Source organism: Peromyscus californicus, unplaced genomic scaffold (genome assembly GCF_007827085.1).
Source record: "Peromyscus californicus insignis strain IS unplaced genomic scaffold, ASM782708v3 Scaffold_4__1_contigs__length_199733344, whole genome shotgun sequence".
In the NCBI taxonomy this organism is placed as follows: domain Eukaryota; kingdom Metazoa; phylum Chordata; class Mammalia; order Rodentia; family Cricetidae; genus Peromyscus; species Peromyscus californicus.
Genome location: NW_026294562.1, coordinates 1,990,431 through 2,007,889, shown reverse-complemented (window position 1 = coordinate 2,007,889; position 17,459 = coordinate 1,990,431). Strand labels below are relative to the sequence as shown.

The window sequence follows — 17,459 nt, the reverse complement described above, 5'->3', positions numbered from 1 at the left end:
AAGCACCAGAAGTTGTGTTTCCTCGTGATAATTGCCTACTTCCCTTTGCCCACTTCACTGCGATGAAAAAGATTTCTGTCAAAGTGGAGCAATGCGCTGCCGCCCTCTAGGACAGTTACTAGGCTACTGAAAGGTGGGTTAATAGTTGGTGGACGACTGAATGAGCAAGTCGCCATCTAGCTCTGAAGTAAAGCAAGTGACATTTAAGTGCGTTTAATCTCAGGGTTCCTTGTAATGGAAGCAGGACTCAGTGAGAGAGCAACTGTGACCGTGCTGGTCTGATACTTTCTCCTAACATGACAAGTTCAGACCAAATGACTCAAAACCAAGCCGCTTAGTCCCTCAAATAGACTAAGGCCAGCCTGGGCTACATGTGACCCTATCTTAACAGAACAAAACAAAAAAGCAAAAACAAACACACAACAAACCAAGAAAAGAAAGCAGAAAGACAAGGTGCTTTACTTTAGGGTTAACATGGTGAAAGACCTAATGCTCTTTTTGAAAACCAGTTTTCAATGAAACAGAAAAATTTGGTTTTCATTCAGACTCTCAGGTGGTGAGTCATTTCCTCCCTCTCCACTTGCAGAGTATGAGAGGATCTCCATGATATTTTCAGCTCAAGAGAGTCAGCTGTGGGATTCACAGGGAGCCAGGGGCTCCGCTGGCCAGGGGCTCCGCTGGCCTTTGTCTTCAATGCCCCGTGTTCATGGAGTGCACAGAGCTTCTATAACACTGAGCAGCTTTGTTTTTCCATGATAGAAGTCTAAGGGATCTGCAAATCTCACGTGGGACAGGTGGTCTGCTGAGAATGTCCAGTTTATCACTGCCTGCAGGGGCTGGTTCCCCAACCCCACCCCCAAAGTACAAATGGAATTTAGATGTCCGTTTGCTTGCTTTGTCCATTTCAAAGTCTGTTGAACCTCTCTGATGCCGGGTCAGCACTGACTTACTTCAGACAGTGTTTTGCCTTTCCAGCATATTCCTCTGAAGGAATGCTGTAATGAGAAACCCTATAAATGACAGACATCTCTGTGGCCAGTCATGTGGGCACAGCTGCTGCCCAGTGGGCATGGTGGGACCCTCAGCGTTTCTATCTATCTATCTATCTATCTATCTATCTATCTATCTATCTATCTATCTATCTCAGCAATATGAAACTGTTCCAGCATGTCCTCTGTGGTTTCCTATTCTGGGGTACATGGCCCAGTTTTCTGGGTTTCATTTGGCTTTTCACACAACCTTAATTTTGATGGCTTTTGTCTCAGAAAAGGTTCTGATGTGATCATTAATTCTCTCTCCAACATTGTCTCCAGTTCCTATCATTCCCAGTTACCTGTACAGCATTAAGCATGAGAAAAATACTACAGAAATCCAGACCACTAAGCCAGCACTCACAGCCTCCACCTCCGGAAGCTTCCAGGGCATATTCTCATACTATGACAACTCTACTATTCCCATCACTGGGAATGTCACCGGGAATGCTACCGGGGGCCTCCCAGGGGAGCAGCCATACAAGGCTACCACCACACAGCACATGGTGACCAACACATCCATTGTCCCTTCTGACTGTCCAAGAGAAGACAAAGACCTCCTGAATGAAAATGTGCAAGTTGGGTTGCTGTTTGCCTCCAAAGCCACTGTCCAGCTCCTTACCAACCCATTCATAGGACTGCTGACCAACAGGTAAGCTGTGTGCCTCAGATGAAGAGTGTGAGATCATGCTGTTCCCAGTTCACTTCCCTGCGTCTGCTGCTTGTTCATCTGTAGTAATGTAGAGAATTGGTGGATGGTGGGCCAGGGAAACCAAATACCTGAGCCTGGTGTCTTGATCCTCAGTAACCAGAATTCCATATTCACTCCACCTAGCCTTCCCTCTGCTGCCTTAAAGGTACTAATATAGGAAGCCTGACAGTAGAAGGAAGAAAACATGGGTTCTTCTAAATGCACTTTACATCTGTCATGGCTGCTCTTGAGGAGCTTTTCAGTGGTCATAGCCATCGTGGTCAGGTGGCTTCCCACCTCTGTGATTGATTAAAGAAAATTAGGGTTAGGGCTGGGGCTGTAGCTCAGCAAGCAGAGTGCCAGCTTAGTGTATATAAAGCCCTGGGTTCAATCTCCAGTACTGCATAAATAGGCATGGTAACCCATGACTGTAATCCCAGCATTCAAGAGAGGGAGGCAGGAGGATAACAAGCCCCAGGTCATCCTTAGCTACATAGCAAGTTTAAGGCCAGCCTGGGCTACATGTGACCCTATCTCAAAACAAAAAACAAAAACAAACAAACAAAAAACAAAAAACCAAACACACAACAAACAAGAAAAGAAAACTGAAAGCCAAGGTGTTTTACTTTAGGGTTAACACGGTGAGAGACCTAATAGCTGTCCAGAGAGGTGGGAGAGGTCAATGGTCCTGCTCCACACAGTAAACCTGAGCTGATGTGGAGATCCCAGGCTAGGTTCTTTCCCTGCTGTTGGTCACTCCATTTTGTCCTCACACCCCAAGGGAAGAAAATGGAGACTATTGTCTGAGAATCCAAGCTGTTGAAGTTGGTTTTGAGTTAACCTAGAAGTTATAAATTCTTTGGCATCTTCATTTCCATTGTTGGCAGCCATCCCGCAAATGTCCTTCTACAGCCAAGGTGGCCTGGGTCTATCTTGTACTTGGAGACTCAAAGCCCAGGATAGCTGTGAGGATCGAGAGCTAGTGGAATTAGGTTGTAATTATATCATTTAGGAGATTGATCCAGGAGGACTGCCTTGAGATAGAGGCCAGTTGAGATTACATAGTAAGTAGTAGTCTAGCCTGAGCTATATAAACAAGATTCTGTCTCTTTTTTACAATGGCAGAGAAGGGAGTGACCATCATTTCAAGCCCATGGCTGTAAAGCAGACTAGAAAAGACAAGGACAAGAGCTTGGAGGATGGGGTAATGCTTAGAGGGAGGGGCTGGGGAGTGGTTAGGGAGGGGTCCCTAGGCAAAGTTACAAGGCCCCAAGTGCTAGACTAGAGACATGGGGTTTTATTATGGGGGCAGTGAGTTATTTCAGATCCCAGAGCCACACAATGAAGAATCTGTGAGCCCAGGAGTAGGGAGCAAGAGTGGCCAGATAGTTTGTGGGGCACAGTGCAAAGTGAAAATGGGGGTCCCATGCTCAAATGTTACAAAGCATTGAAGATATCAACTATAGCAGAGAACTAAACAAAGGCCCAATAAGAGTAGAACCCTGTGCTTCTCTGGGGTTCAAGGTCTGTGAGCTAAGAAGGCCTGGGGTGACCTCAGAGGGACCAGAGGGAGTGTGCCAGGTCTTGCTGTCCTCCGGCACTAGCTGTGCTTAGACACGTAGGCTGCTACTGATGTGCTCACAGAGAGCTCGCTTCCTGTTGCAGTGTGATCTCGTGGACTGGATACTGCCACTGAGCCCGTGTTAACCACCCAGGCTCCAGCCAGCCCTCCCATCTTCTGGGCAGGACTGTGAGGCTTCCATACAAAGCATGCTAAGCAAATGAACCCAGGCATGGCTGAGTGTGCACCCACTGAGAAGCCCCATTATGGAAGTGACATTCTGCCCCTCCTCTGTTCTCCAGGACAAAACCAAACAGAGACTGGGAGTCACAAGCTTGTTTCTTTTCTTTTTCAAGACTAAGAGCACTTCTTTAAATGCATCTGGTATAATTACAGAAAAACAGCTCAGGGTTTTGTGTTCTGACAGAGCAAACAGCTCGAATACTATATGGGAAAATTGAGGACATTATCGTAATAATGCCCTGCCAATCACTTAGGCAGGAACATGACGAGGCACTGGGTAATACTTAGCCAACTTGCTGAAATGAGGTGAATATTCCAATCTTCCAAATGGGAGTCACAAACAAACAGCTTTCAAAATCCCAATCTTGTTTTTGATGTTTTACTTATGTATTTGAGAAGCAGCTTGTTTAAAGTCAGTGAGACTTTCCCCTCTTAAACATCCCCTAAAGCTGAGGTTCTTATCCTGTGAGTCGTGACCCCAAGGTCAAACAACCCTTTCACAGGGGTCGACTAAGAACATCTGAAAACCCAGATATTTAGATTACAATTCATAACAGTAGCAAAATTATAGCTATGAAGTAGCAACAAAATAATTTTATGGTTGAGGTCACCCAACCATATTGTGGCATTAGGATGATTGAGAACCACTGCCCTAAAGCTTTAAGGTTGAAGCTACAAGCTTCTTAGGTTTGTGTCTCAGACGGTCTTCCAAGAAAATCCCAACTTTGCTTTCGGTTTGTGAGCTGCAGTCTAATCTCATGGTGAGCAATTCAGCTTGGAAATGAGATGGAGCAAACCCCTAACTGTTTGCCCTGGCAATGCATTAAATTTAAAATATGATTTTTATTTTATTTATTTATTTAGTTAGTTAGTTAGTTTCTCGTGCTGCCTGGGAACATGGAAATACAAACATTTTAATATTGACTGATGCAGAGCAATCAGGTGAACTCTGTCATCCTTTCAAAATTATTGTAGTTTGTAAATTTTTTTGGAATACTTTCCCAGCCCAGGAGATGCAGATTTAGAGACTTGGCTCCTCTAGTCACTCACAGTCTGCTCCCTGCTATTGTTCTGATGGCGATTAACAAAGAAGGGCTAGTTCATTGGGTAGCTCTCCCAGTCTCCCTGGGAGGCACTGCAAACAGTCTTGATGTAATTTGTTCCAATCCCATTTTAGTTACCAACAAGAGGTATGACTCACATTTTCAGAGTTGTAAACAAATGTGTTTAAAACAGCGTTTTAACATTGACAGACATGTTTCTGGTTGAAGAACTAAAAATGTTGTGTATAACTCACATTTTGTGTTGTAAACATACATACCGAATGGTGGTGCCCAGATTCCTGGTTACAAAGCCATAAAAACACCTTGTCAGCTTTACCAGAAGCCGCTACTCCAGTCCTAGAATTTTAGAGGTAAAGGAGTTTATGGCACAGGAGAAAAAACTACTCACACACAACCATGGTGTTTCTAAGCCATCTTAGCTTAGCATCCACTTTAAATAGTAGTTGCATCTTTAGAATCGAGTGCTGTTTCTAAGCCCTCCAGTTCTTTCCCGCTCCCATATGATACAGTTTGTAGTTTTAGCTACTAAAAAGAAAAAAACACTGGTCTAAAATTGTTACTCTTAACATCTCCTTGGGCCCTTTCTGGGCCAAGCTGAATGGGTAAAGGAATACTTTTAAATCATTGTATGGGGAACTTAAATACTAAGAAAGCCCGGGTCTTTCTCACCTGGACCTCCCCAGCTCTGGAAAAGTAGTCTCTTTTCAGCTCCCAAAGTGAGCTGTCTCAGACATCCCTAAAGATGTGTGGCGGAATCTGTCTAGAGGCTCTTCTCTAATACTTACCTTGGGTTAGCTTAAGGCGACCCCCCTGTGAGCCCAGATACCCCACATCACACAGTCTCCACTTCCACTTTGGCATTCATGACCAAGGCGGCATCTGCACGGTGGCTTTCATGGGGTGACTCACAATAACAGGCTGCTTGTCTGTTGTTTGAAATTTTGGGATACTGTCTCACACAGAATAGGAACACAAAGTGACCATTTTGGGCTAGCCTTGGCTACATATTTTCTTGTTTTATTTATCCTTGGGCTACTGTATATTCACAGCCCCTGTGTGGCAGGACAGAAAGAGGGACACTTGACTTTTGGAACATGTACTTACTTTCACTACCCAGTAACATTTCCTAATGTCTCGGGGTTTGATCCATTTCCCTAATGGAGGCTCACGGGATTGTTTTATAGTTCTAGTTGAACTGTTCATTCCATAATGGTAACTGTGTATCAAAGGAGACAGCAGTATTCTACTGGTGACCCCGTCATCGTTTGTACATAAAAGGCATATATGTGCATAAAAGGAATGCTCTAGAGAGACAAACGATATGAAAACGTCATTACCTTTCTCTCTCATAAATCAGGTAAAAGTATGTTCTGTCTGCCCCTCTCTCCTTCCCTCTTGTCTACTCGCCTCTCCTCTCCTTTTTTAGTGAAAAGGTTAAAGTTCAGATGCTAAGCATGAGCGACCTTTTGGCTACATCTCCAGTCCAGGACGTAGTTGCTCTGTCTTCTTCATGTGTTCAGCATCCACTTTAAATAGTAGTTGCATCTTTCGACCTGAGTGCTGTTTCAAGCTAGCAGATGGCCTGGGAACAGTCACTCCATCACTGGGAGCCAGCTCCCTTCACTTCCTTCTTAGCCTGTCATTGTCTGGGTGGTCTGCTTTTTATCAAGCTAGTGTCAGTGGCTTAATTTATTTCCATAGTTACCTAGTATATTTGAAAGCAGTTATTTTTCCTTGCAGACCTTAGCTAACATCTGAATGACAAGCAGGAAGCCACAGGGCATGAAAGCTTTCTGAAATCTTCTGGGGTTATTTTTTTTTTCCTCCAGCTTCAGCCGCTCAGTCTGAAGTAGGCTTTGTAGAAAGAAGCAGTGACCTTTTCAGATCATCTGCAGACAGGGAAACCAGCTGTTTGGGAAAGGGATCTCCCATCCTAAACATCACTGGGATGGCGAGGGAGGAGACGATGGGCTCACAATGGGCTTTTCACACTGAAGCCAGAAGGAACCAGGAATAGAATTAGAGCATTCTCCTGCAAGCACAGGGACCCAGGCAGGTCTGTGGGCCACACAGGTCTCTGCACACATCTAGCCCAAACTCCAGAAGACCCAAGGGCTGGGCTTAAGAATTTCATTTCCTAAACGCTGAACTAACTTCCTGTTATAGCTGAGTGAATTTAAGATATTCCTGTTTCTTGACATTCATTTCCTGTTGTACCTTTTAGGAGTGTGCAGAGAATATTGAAAGGGAGATCATACTTCCGCTGGTGACAGGTCACACTCTATGGGGTTCTTATTTATATCCTTCTCCTCCGTCATTTACAGTGATTGACGGGACTATACTGTGGTCTCAGTGATCTGAGAAGAAGTCTGTGTTAGTTTTTCTGGTAAAAAGGAACAATTAGCATTACAGAAGTATCAGTTGTCAGAGGGCATGCTGAGTAGTTTTTGTCAATTTGACACAAACTTGGGTTGCCTTGGAAAAGGGAACCTCTGTTAAATTGTATCCATCAGACTGGCCTGTAGACAAGTCATTGGGGGCATTTCCTTGGTAAATTATTGATGTGGGAGCACCTGGGGTCATGCCGCCTCTGGTCCTGGGTTGTATGAGAAAGCAGGCTGAGCACACCATGGACAGCAAGTCAGTAAGCATCATTCCTTTGTGGTCCCTGCCTCTGCTCCTGCTTGAGTTCTTGTCCTGACTTCCCTTATTGATTGAGACTTGTGAGACAAATGAACCCTTTCCTCCCCAAGTTGCTTTTGATTATGGTGTTCATCACAGGGCTAGAAAGCAAACCAGGGCATTGGGCTTCTCCACGCATTGGTTTTTGCAACCAGTATACCATCTATTGTTCTAGATGTTTTCTGAGGGAGTCAATATATGATTTTTAGTCATATTCAGATTGGACCAGTTGTTCCCTGGTATTGTGTAGAGAATGACTGTGGTCCAGCATGACTCACAAGGGGTTGATAACAGGCCATTTGGATATAGGCTTGCTGAATCAGATCTAGCTTTGCTAGCAATACTTTGAGATGGCATTGAGTTGAGACACATTGAGCGAAAACTCAGCCAGTGATGACTAATGTCACTTGAGTCCCTGTCCATTTCAGAGACGTTGTGGAGAAGGAGAAAGGTTGTGTCCCCTTCAGTGCTCAGTGCCCCGAGCACAGGACAGCTCTTCTTCGAGGGGGATGTACAGAGAACTAAGAGAGTCTGAGGGTGGAGTCCCACGAGGTGCTCCTTCAATCTTCTTTAACTTGGGGCCGAGCACCAGGAAAGGGTGTTGCCACAGTAACCACTTGGCCATTCTACCAGCAGCTTGGCCAGTGTAGAGTGTGGAGCACATGTATGTTGGGCAAAGAATAGAGAACGCCCTGGGCCCAGGTGTGTGCACAGCTTTTGAAGTGGACAACTGGCTTTTGTGGTTCCCTCCAGCTTGGCTATTCTGCCATCCATTACTTATTTTGCTAGAATCCCCAAGAAATTTTTAGAGACAGTAGATGCCGTGTTGCTAAAAACAAACAAACAAACGAAAAAAACCAACACAAAAGCTCCAAGCTTGGTGAGAAGACCCAGGTCTAGGCACACAACCCTAGGTTTGCAATGAGACCCTGTACCCTCCATCCCAGCAGGCATTGAGGCTCACAGGAGTGGGGCTGTCCACAGCGGATGTGTGCTGGAGGCACCTCTCCATGTTGCTGCCTCAACATCCTGAGGAGTCCTTTTCCGGAATTTACTCAGGTGGAGTTGGGGTTCTTACTTTGATGCAAAAAGGAATTTCAGGATGAGCTGGTATGAAGTGGAATTAGAATTTACTAAGAAGAATTTGTAACGTAGATTTAAGCTTAATAGAGAGGTGGTCAAGAAAAAGATGAGATACACCTACGTGGGGGTGAGTGAGGAGTCCTCGAGAGACAGTTGCACTCAGCTGTCTTTACAATAGCCTTATGTACAATTTTGATAGGTTCTTAAATCATCAGGAGGTTGCTTAGGAGCTTGTGTGATAGCATAGTTTCCTCAGGAACCCTGGCTAGGGTAACGGCTGACAGGGCAGAACCCTAGCTCAGTGGTGTTGCACAGGAAGGTAAGGTGTTTTCCTGGAAACAAGTTTGTGGGTTTTTTTGTTTTTTGTTTTTTGTTTTTTTTTGTATGTGAGGTCCCAGACAATGTCAGGCTCATGTCTGGAAAAAGAGAGTAAGACCACTGCTACTTTTACATTCTTGTTTGGGATTCCTGTATATAAAAAGAACATTTTCTCTATGATAGCAACCTTCAGGGCAAATGTTAATTGTGCTGGAATTGACTCTCAGCCGGTGAGAGACCTCAACTGGACTCTGCAATTAAGGACCCTTTCCCCTTCTCATGTCTCATGTCTTCCTACCCTGCCTCAGTAAACCCACCACCTCAATGTAGTCCTGTTTCCTATCTCAGCTTTCCGGAGCTCTAAGGTTGGTCACCTGAAGAGCAGGTATATAAATCAGTTACCTCGAGGAATGAAGTGAGAACCTCAGGTCATCGGATTGCTGGTCCCTGGCTGCAGTCACCAGAAGAAGGGTCCCATCCCTCTGCAGATGTTCCCTAAAAGGTGACCTGGGCAACTGGCTAGTCTGTAGACTAGGTGTGGTATCACTAGTGGTCTAAGGACCACATGCAAGGGCTGTTGTGTTTTCTCAAGCTTTGTCCTGAAACTACCAAGAGCTTCTACCTGTAGTTGGCAGAGGGGTCACAGACATCTTAAGTGGCTGCAGGGATGCTTTTGGGGCCCAGGGGCTCCGTGAAAGAGACAAGTATCTCCTAGGAGCTCACTGGCAGGCCACCTTAGCAGAGACTGTGAGCATTAAGTTTTGTGAGAGACTCTGTCTCAAGGGACTACAGCAGAAAATGATATAACAGGACATCTGGCACCTTCCTCTGGGTCTTCTGTAGGCATGCATGCATGCGCGTACACACACACACACACACACACACACACACACATGCACGCACGCACGCACGCACGCACGCGCACGCACGCGCGCACACACACAATCTATGACAAAAGAACTCAAAACCACATCTATGAACTCTGCCTGTTTAATGAGGTTGTCAAATTTACAACCTGGTCTGGTGGCACAGCCCAAGAGCAGCTAGCCCAAATGGCATCTGACAAGTCACTTTTTCATGTCTTGGTTTCCCCATCTGTGAAATGAGGAGGTTGTTGGCCACTCGTAGCAATGAGCTAGCTGTGTGACTGCTCATGGGGCTGGGTATAAAACCTTCAAAGGCAGGTGCAGATAGGGCACTTTGCCCGATGGTCTGGACTAGAAGAGCCCTTCTCCACAGGCCCGGATGTGGCATGCTTGGCTTTCTTCTTTCTGAGGTTCATTTGGTCCCTCTCCAGGTCCCCAGTCAGTGAAGCTCTTGCCTCGCAATTGTGCAGACTTGAGTTTGGCCCCCAGAACCTACATAGAAATGCTTGGCCTGGTGACGTACAGCTGTAATTCCAGTGCTGGGAAGCAGGTCCAGGAGGGTCCCTGGGGCTTGCTGGTCAGCAAGTCTAGCCTACGTGGGGAGCTCCTGAGCAACAGGAGATATTTCAAAGGAGGTAGATGGCATTCTCATGGATGACACTAGAGGTTGACTTCTGACCGACACCACACACACATACACACACACACACACACACACACACACACACACACACACACAAATGAAGTTTCTGAACAATCTTTTCTGTTTCAGGTACTCTGGTAGACAGTTGCATATGGACACCTTTCTTTATTTGGGTTCAAGGTGATAGATAGCCTTTTTCTCTCTGTGGAGACCAAAGGAGACTTGCTTTGAAGGGGAGAATGGGTATCTAACGAGACATATGCCTTCCTGATACAACGTGGCCTGGTGCCAGGATCCTCAGTGGACATCAGTCCTACCAAGCAACTTGGTAGACTTTTGCATGAGACACACGGCTTTTCTAGGCTCGCTTCAGTGTGCTTAGCAGGAAGGCAGATCTTAACATCTTGATTTCTAGTGCCTCTTAGACATGGTGCTGCTGTTTCTCTTGCCAGGTGACTCACCTGATGGGCTTTTAACCAAGTGGAGTGGCCTTACCTCCAGGCAGAGGTGCCTGGAAGCTGCTTTGACTGACCACAGTTGTCCCTTTGGGGAAGTTCTTTGAAAAACTATACTCATGATAATAATAAGAATAATGACAGAAACAGGCTCTTTGTCTTTTAGATGTATTTGGGGTTACTCGCCAATATTGTGTTAACATTTATTCCAAAGAAATTTCCATTCGGAGTGGCAGCCCATAAGTGTATTCATATTCTCAGACAGTCAAACACAAAAAGGTCACGTAGGAAACACTGAGTATATGAATTTTCAGACAAGTTGACAGACCACTTATCCAGCTGATCCCAAACGGATAATGGCTGGAAAAATCAATATAAAGCCTTACAAAAACAGCCAGCCATCATCAGACTCATCACGTCTGTGTCTTTCAGAATCGGCTATCCAATTCCCATGTTTGCTGGATTCTGCATTATGTTTATCTCAACAGTTAGTAAGTATCTGCTGTTTGCCTTCTGCATTCGGGTCTTGGAAGGAGCTCTGTCTCCTGTGAGCTGGGAATTGGACTAGACCTGGGGGAGGAGGGGCTGTTGTACTGGCAACAGTACAGAAAGGGGGGGCTTCATGGAGCAGCCCACAGCCTCAAGTATGGATATTCTCATAGCTTGAGGGTGGGTTCCAGAATCACACAATGTTGTCACATCCCTGTCTTGTGGGCAGGGGCATGACCTTGACATAAGGGCCTGGGCTCTTCTCTTGGCAGTGTTTGCCTTCTCCAGCAGCTATGCCTTCCTGCTAATCGCCAGGTCCCTGCAGGGAATCGGCTCCTCTTGCTCATCCGTGGCTGGTGGGTATGAAAATGCCAGTGGGTGGGGAGCCTGGCTGGGCACTTGAGAGGACTAATGTTGGAACTGGAGGTAGAGAGGGATGGAGGAAGATTCTTGGGGAAGGTGCCCACCTTCCTGTTGGATTCTGCCCAGCCTTATATATCAGTTAGTCTCGTTGGTTCAGGAAGATGGTGAACCTGCGGGGAGGAAGGATGTCATGGAGGATGTTTTTGGTGCTCCCCAGAGCATGGACACTGCTAACTGGATCTTCTTCTGTTTAGGAATGGGCATGCTGGCCAGCGTGTATACAGATGATGAAGAGAGGGGTAACGCCATGGGAATTGCTTTGGGGGGCCTGGCCATTGGGGTCTTAGGTATGTAATAGTCACTTGCAGGTGGGACCTGCTTGGCATTGGGTTACAGTTGTGCTTGCCCATTAGTCCTGGCCATACTGAGCTCACATCCACATTCCTGTGAACAAACACCCAGCCCTCCTATTTCTGTTTTTTACCTCCATAGAGCCTTTGGGGAGTGGTGGGCAGAGTCTCTTGCAGGAAGAATCTGGGCTTCCCTGGCCTCTCTCTCCAAACCTCGTCAGCTCCAGTATATAACACAGGATTGAGTAGGATGGTCTGTCAGATCCATTCTTCTAAAAAATTTTGAGTTTTAATCTGAGAGAAACTTTCAGTCTTCTGTATCTGCCATTACACCTGCCCTGGCTGACATCCTAGGCCAGGGGACAGACGCTTTCTCTGAAGGAGAGTTGGATTTTTTTCCGTCTTTGGCATTACCCTTCTTGTTGGAGCCAGTGGTCCCCTTGTCTGCTGGTAGCAATGAAGTGAATCTGTAGACCCTTCTGTGCTACAGAACCAACACAGCTCTTGACTTGCCTCTTTTGCTTCAGGCCCTTGGTCTTTGAGGATGCTTTTGTGTGCTCGTCCCATTTCTTAGGTGAAAATGTACCCTGGGAGAAGTTCAACATTATACTAAGTTGAATGTAGAGTGTGCACCCCAGATCTTTTATGGAACAAAACGTAATAATCAAATGGGTGTTTATCCTATGGAGAGAGGTACCCACTTACCATTGCTGTCTTGTGGATCTCTCTCTTTCTGTAGTGGGACCTCCTTTTGGGAGTGTGCTCTATGAGTTTGTGGGGAAGACAGTTCCTTTCCTGGTTCTCGCTGCCCTGGTGCTCTTAGATGGAGGTGAGTGGCTTTGGCCTCTGTAATGGCATGTGCTTGGGCCGTATCTGCTTTCCAAGAGGATCATCTGTGGTTTTCCTTTGTAGCTATTCAACTCTTTGTGCTCCAGCCATCCCGAGTGCAGCCAGAGGTAAGCAGCTGGGAGTAAAGGCCAAAGGGTAGTTCAGGTACCCCTTTCTAACCCTGTTTTTGCCTTACAGAGTCAGAAGGGGACACCCCTAACCACCCTGCTGAAGGATCCATACATCCTCATCGCTGCAGGTGGGGCTCTTGAGTTCTTAAAGTTAAGGATAGTTCTAAGAGGGTGGGTGAGCAGTAGGGGATGATTTCCACTTGCCTGCTGGAAATATGTTCAGGGATGTGGGATATCCTGCATTATCCTCGCTTGTTTCTTGTCTTTGTGTTAAAGGCTCACTACTTGCCCTTGAACTTTCTGGAAGGGCTTGCTTGCCTCACCTCAGGTGTCTCAGGTGGGTCTTTGGCCTGAGAACTGAGCCCTAGAGGGCACCTCTCTGCTGCAGAGTGAGAAGTCATACTTTTGGATGTGAGGCCTAGATGGACTAACCACCCCCCCCCCCAAAAAAAAACAAAAACAAACAACAACAACAGAAAAAAAAAACCACAAAAAAACAGTACTCTGGGGTTCTGTGGCTCTGTCCCAGGGGAGACAGTTCACTTTTCTGTTGGGCCTGGGCCTCCCTTCCCAGTGCCCAGATACAAGGCTGAGACCAGCAAGTAGCCCTCTGGCAACCGTGTGGCTCAACCGGAGAGGGGACGATTTGTCTAAGCAGGGCTCCCACATTACAGAAAAACTGAAAATGTTTGAGACAACCGGGTCTTGCCTTCTATAGGAGAATTATAGTTAGCCTTTTAAGTTGGGGGCTGCTGATGTAGCTCAGTTGATAGAGCTTGCCTATCATGCACAAAACCTGGGTTCATTCCCCAGCACTGCATAAACCTGGCTTGGTAATGCCTACCTGTAATCTAATACAAGGTCCTCCTCAACTGTGCAGGCAAGACCAGCCTAGGAGAGAGAGAGAAAGAGAGAGAGAGAGAGAGAGAGAGAGAGAGAGAGAGAGAGAATCAATCAAGCTTTTTTTTTTTTTTTTATTTGAGACAGGGTTTCTCTGTGTAGTTTTGATGCCTGTCCTGGATCTAGCTCTGTAAACCAGGCTGGCCTCAAACTCACAGAGATCCGCCTGCCTCTGCCTCCCGAGTGCTGGGGTTAAAGGTGTGCACCACCACCGCCCAGGTCTGCACTGTTTTTTTTATTGAACTCTTCTGCTGTGGGATTTAACCAAGGCAGCACATAGGCTAAGGACTGGGAAGCCAGTGCCCCAAGCTCTTCATGCCTTGGACTCTACAGGGTGCAGGAGACACTCTAGAGCCAAGAAGAGGTGGAAAAGGGTTTGGGAGGGTAGAGTCCTAGAGATGTAAACTCCCTGAATTGAGCACTTATGGGCCACGCAGTGCAGTCTAGGCCCTCATTGCTTCTTGGAACCTCAGTGATGAAAGGAAAATCAAAGATGTACCTAACACTATTAAACTAGTCACAGTTGTTGTGTTACATGTGGTTGTGGTGGTGGTGGTGGAGGGAATTAGGGGTGAGGTCAATGGAGAGAGAGTACAATTGTTCCTATGTTCTGCTGTTAAATGTCACCAGGAATGAAATGCACACACTGTCATCATGATTGCACAACTTTCTTTGAATTTGTTCTAGCAAATTACAGGTTCCACAGAGCACAACACAGGAAGCTTCTAGAATGATGGAGGGCCATTCTGTGCATCTTTTTCCAGATGGCTCTATATTTACAAAGAGCTTGGTTAACAGATGAATGAAGAATATGTGTATGGATATGCTCTGTTATATGGCTAGAAAAACACTTGTCCCTAGCACACTTGTACCCAGTGCACCATGGGATCATAGACTGACCTAGGCCCTCTGCATATGGGTGACAGTTGTGTAGTTTGGTCTGTCTGTGGGCCCTAGGAGTAGGACCAGGATCTGTCCCTGGCCCATGAGGTGGCTTTTTGGAAACTTTTCCCTATGGTGGGATGCCTCGCTCAGCCTTGCTGCAGAGAGGAGGAGCTTGGTCCTGCCTCAACTTGATATGCCATGCTTTGCTGACTCCCATGGGAGGCCTGTCCCTTTCTGAGGAGTGCATGAGGGGGTAGTAAGGAAGTGGGCAGAGGGAACGGGATGAGAAACGGGAGGGGAAACTGGTTGGTGTGTAAAATAAATTTAAAAAATTTAATAATAAAAAATCCAAACTTAAAAAAAAAATAAAAGAAAAAAATCCAAGCCCATTGCACAGCAAAACCCAGTCACAAGAGCCTCAGGATGCCCATGTTGCCGGTGGTCTGCCGGCTGCCGCACGCAGCTCTCTTCCTTAATGAATTGGAACACTTTTCCTTCATTTGTAAGATGGATGGGATAAGCCAAAAGAGCTTGATGGTTCCCTCCAGTTACAGACTTTATAACTCTGGGATTGGACTTGCTCAAAATTAAAGTTAATACTCCTTGTTAACCCTCGGCTCGCGGTTTAGCTTTTGTCTTACGGAAGTAGGGTGTCTGAGCGGAGGCACACGGGGTCTGCGTTTGGAGTGATCACAGACACTCATGTGAAGGCAGAAGCTCACGAACACTCTTCCTCCTACGCAGGCTCCATCTGCTTTGCCAACATGGGGATAGCCATGCTGGAGCCCGCCCTGCCCATCTGGATGATGGAGACCATGTGCTCCCGAAAGTGGCAGCTGGGTAAGGACTGGGGTGGACCCTGTCTGTATGCCTGCCCTTCAGAACCACCCACCGCAAGGTGATAGAGTGATCACTGCTGCTTGCCCCAAATGGACTTTGGGGTCAGTTTCAGCTCTGGTGGCTTTTTTTTTTTAATCATTCCTGACAGATGCTTCAAGTGAAAAGGGGAATGAGATACAGAGGAGGTAGAGGAAACATCTACACTGATCTCATTATAGGACATTGTTAGAATTGTTATATTTCATCGTCATTGTTAATCTCTTAGTGTCTGTTTTATAAACTACATTGTATTGTAGGTAGATATGCATAGATTTTGGTACTCTCTCCAGCCTCGGGTATCTACTGAGGTCTTGGAATGTATCATCCACAGATACTGGTAGACTCTTTATAATTGCATCACATTTCTTTGTTAGAGTGGAATTTATTATTGACATTTTTGTGACTGTGAATATTGTCCCCAAGCTGAACTCAGTATTGAACCATGATTGATTATCTCTTTTCCAATTCATTTTTTCTTGAGTTAGTCGTTACCTTGTCTTTCTCTTTTCTCAGTTTTCTGTGTAGCATTTATGAATGTATTCCTTGAACTCTCTGGCAGAGATGAGCAAGCCTCTCAGCTGAGTTTGGAGTGATTTTGCTCATTATGGATATCACTCCTAGCTCTCCAGTCTAAACATGCTACAGTCTAGGCCACATGGGGACTTTCCTCCCCACCATCTGGGCATCCCCTGTGACTCCCTTTCTTGCCCTTCTTCCCTGTGCAGATACTTGTACACATGTGCATGTATGTGAAGGCAAGAGGTCAATGCCATTGGAGACAGAGCTCACTGAACCTGCAGCTCATCGGTCAGCTAAGCTGGCAGAACAGGGAGCCCCAGGCGCTTCTGTTTCCGCCACCCCGTGTTGGGATTACAGGTGTATCCCACCATGCCCAGCTTTTTATGTGGATCCTAGGGGCTGAATTCAGGTCCTCTTGCCTGTGTGCCCTATGGTTTGATCCATGACCCCATCTCAGCGATATGGATTTTCAAGAAGTCCCTAATTGAAGGGTGTCATAGTTCATTTTTGTCACTGGTCCATACTGCAGAATACTCATGCCTTTTCCTCTTCCCCTCATGTTAGGACAGATATCTGCAGGGTACCTTCCCCAAGTCAAACTGATATAGTAGGTACTGAAATCCAATAGGTAAGAATGTAGCCTCTTTTCACAGATTTAATTTTTAGTAAATAGGTATGTATGTACACGAGGGAGAGAGAGAGGGGGGAGGGAGGGAGGAAAGGAGGGAGAGAGGGAGAGGGAGAGGGAGAGGGAGAGGGAGAGGGAGAGAGAGAGAGAGAGAGAGAGAGAGAGAGAGAGAGAGAGAGAGAGAGAGAGAGAGATCTCATTATGTAACTCAAGCTGGCCTCAAATTCTTGATCTTCCTGCCTCAGCCTCCTGAGTACCAGGATCACAAGTGTGTACCACACTTGGTTAGTGTGGGATTCTTGCTGATAATCTCTATCAGTTTTTGTATTGAGCTGTTTGTTCTTTTCTTACTGATAAAATACTTTTCGTATCAGGTATTAATCTTTTATGAGAAAATTTGCAAATATTGCCCTCACTTTGTTGTGTGCTCTCACTTTATAAGTGATGTGTTTCATGTCCCAGAACATTTAAAATGCTGTGTCAGATTTGACAGGCTTCTGTTTTTATGTCATTGTCTAGCTCAAAAAGGCCTTTCCCTTGCTAAGATCATTTAAAAATTAAATAGCCCCTGTTTTCCTTTAATGCATTTATGTGTTTTTGCCTTATAATATTAGGTTTGCATGGAATTAATTTTGCTCTAATTTTGGCATGGGGATGTGATGTTTTTTTCCATGTGCCCAGCTATCATCCCTGGGCCATGTCTCTGGGAGCATCTGATCCCCCATCTCCATTTCTCTTTGAGTGGCCATGTGTTCTTGGGCCCATTTCTGGATTCTCTCTTTTCTCTCACAGATCTGCCATTGTCCCTGTGTTATGACCTCCTCTTGAATCATTGTAACTTTAAATGTTC

At 45.9% G+C, this 17,459-nt stretch overlaps 1 protein-coding gene across 2 annotated transcripts in view; it reads left to right on the top strand.

Moving 5' to 3' along the window:
• Window positions 1–17,459, top strand: part of Slc18a2 (solute carrier family 18 member A2) — a 36,620-nt gene that overhangs the window by 943 nt on the left and 18,218 nt on the right. For both annotated transcript variants that reach the window (XM_052714352.1, XM_052714353.1), the window contains exons 3-10: window positions 1,314–1,683; window positions 11,070–11,128; window positions 11,399–11,482; window positions 11,744–11,836; window positions 12,579–12,668; window positions 12,752–12,795; window positions 12,866–12,926; window positions 15,328–15,423. In XM_052714352.1, coding sequence (XP_052570312.1) covers window positions 1,314–1,683; window positions 11,070–11,128; window positions 11,399–11,482; window positions 11,744–11,836; window positions 12,579–12,668; window positions 12,752–12,795; window positions 12,866–12,926; window positions 15,328–15,423 — 897 coding nt within the window. The remainder of the gene's footprint in view (window positions 1–1,313; window positions 1,684–11,069; window positions 11,129–11,398; window positions 11,483–11,743; window positions 11,837–12,578; window positions 12,669–12,751; window positions 12,796–12,865; window positions 12,927–15,327; window positions 15,424–17,459) is intronic.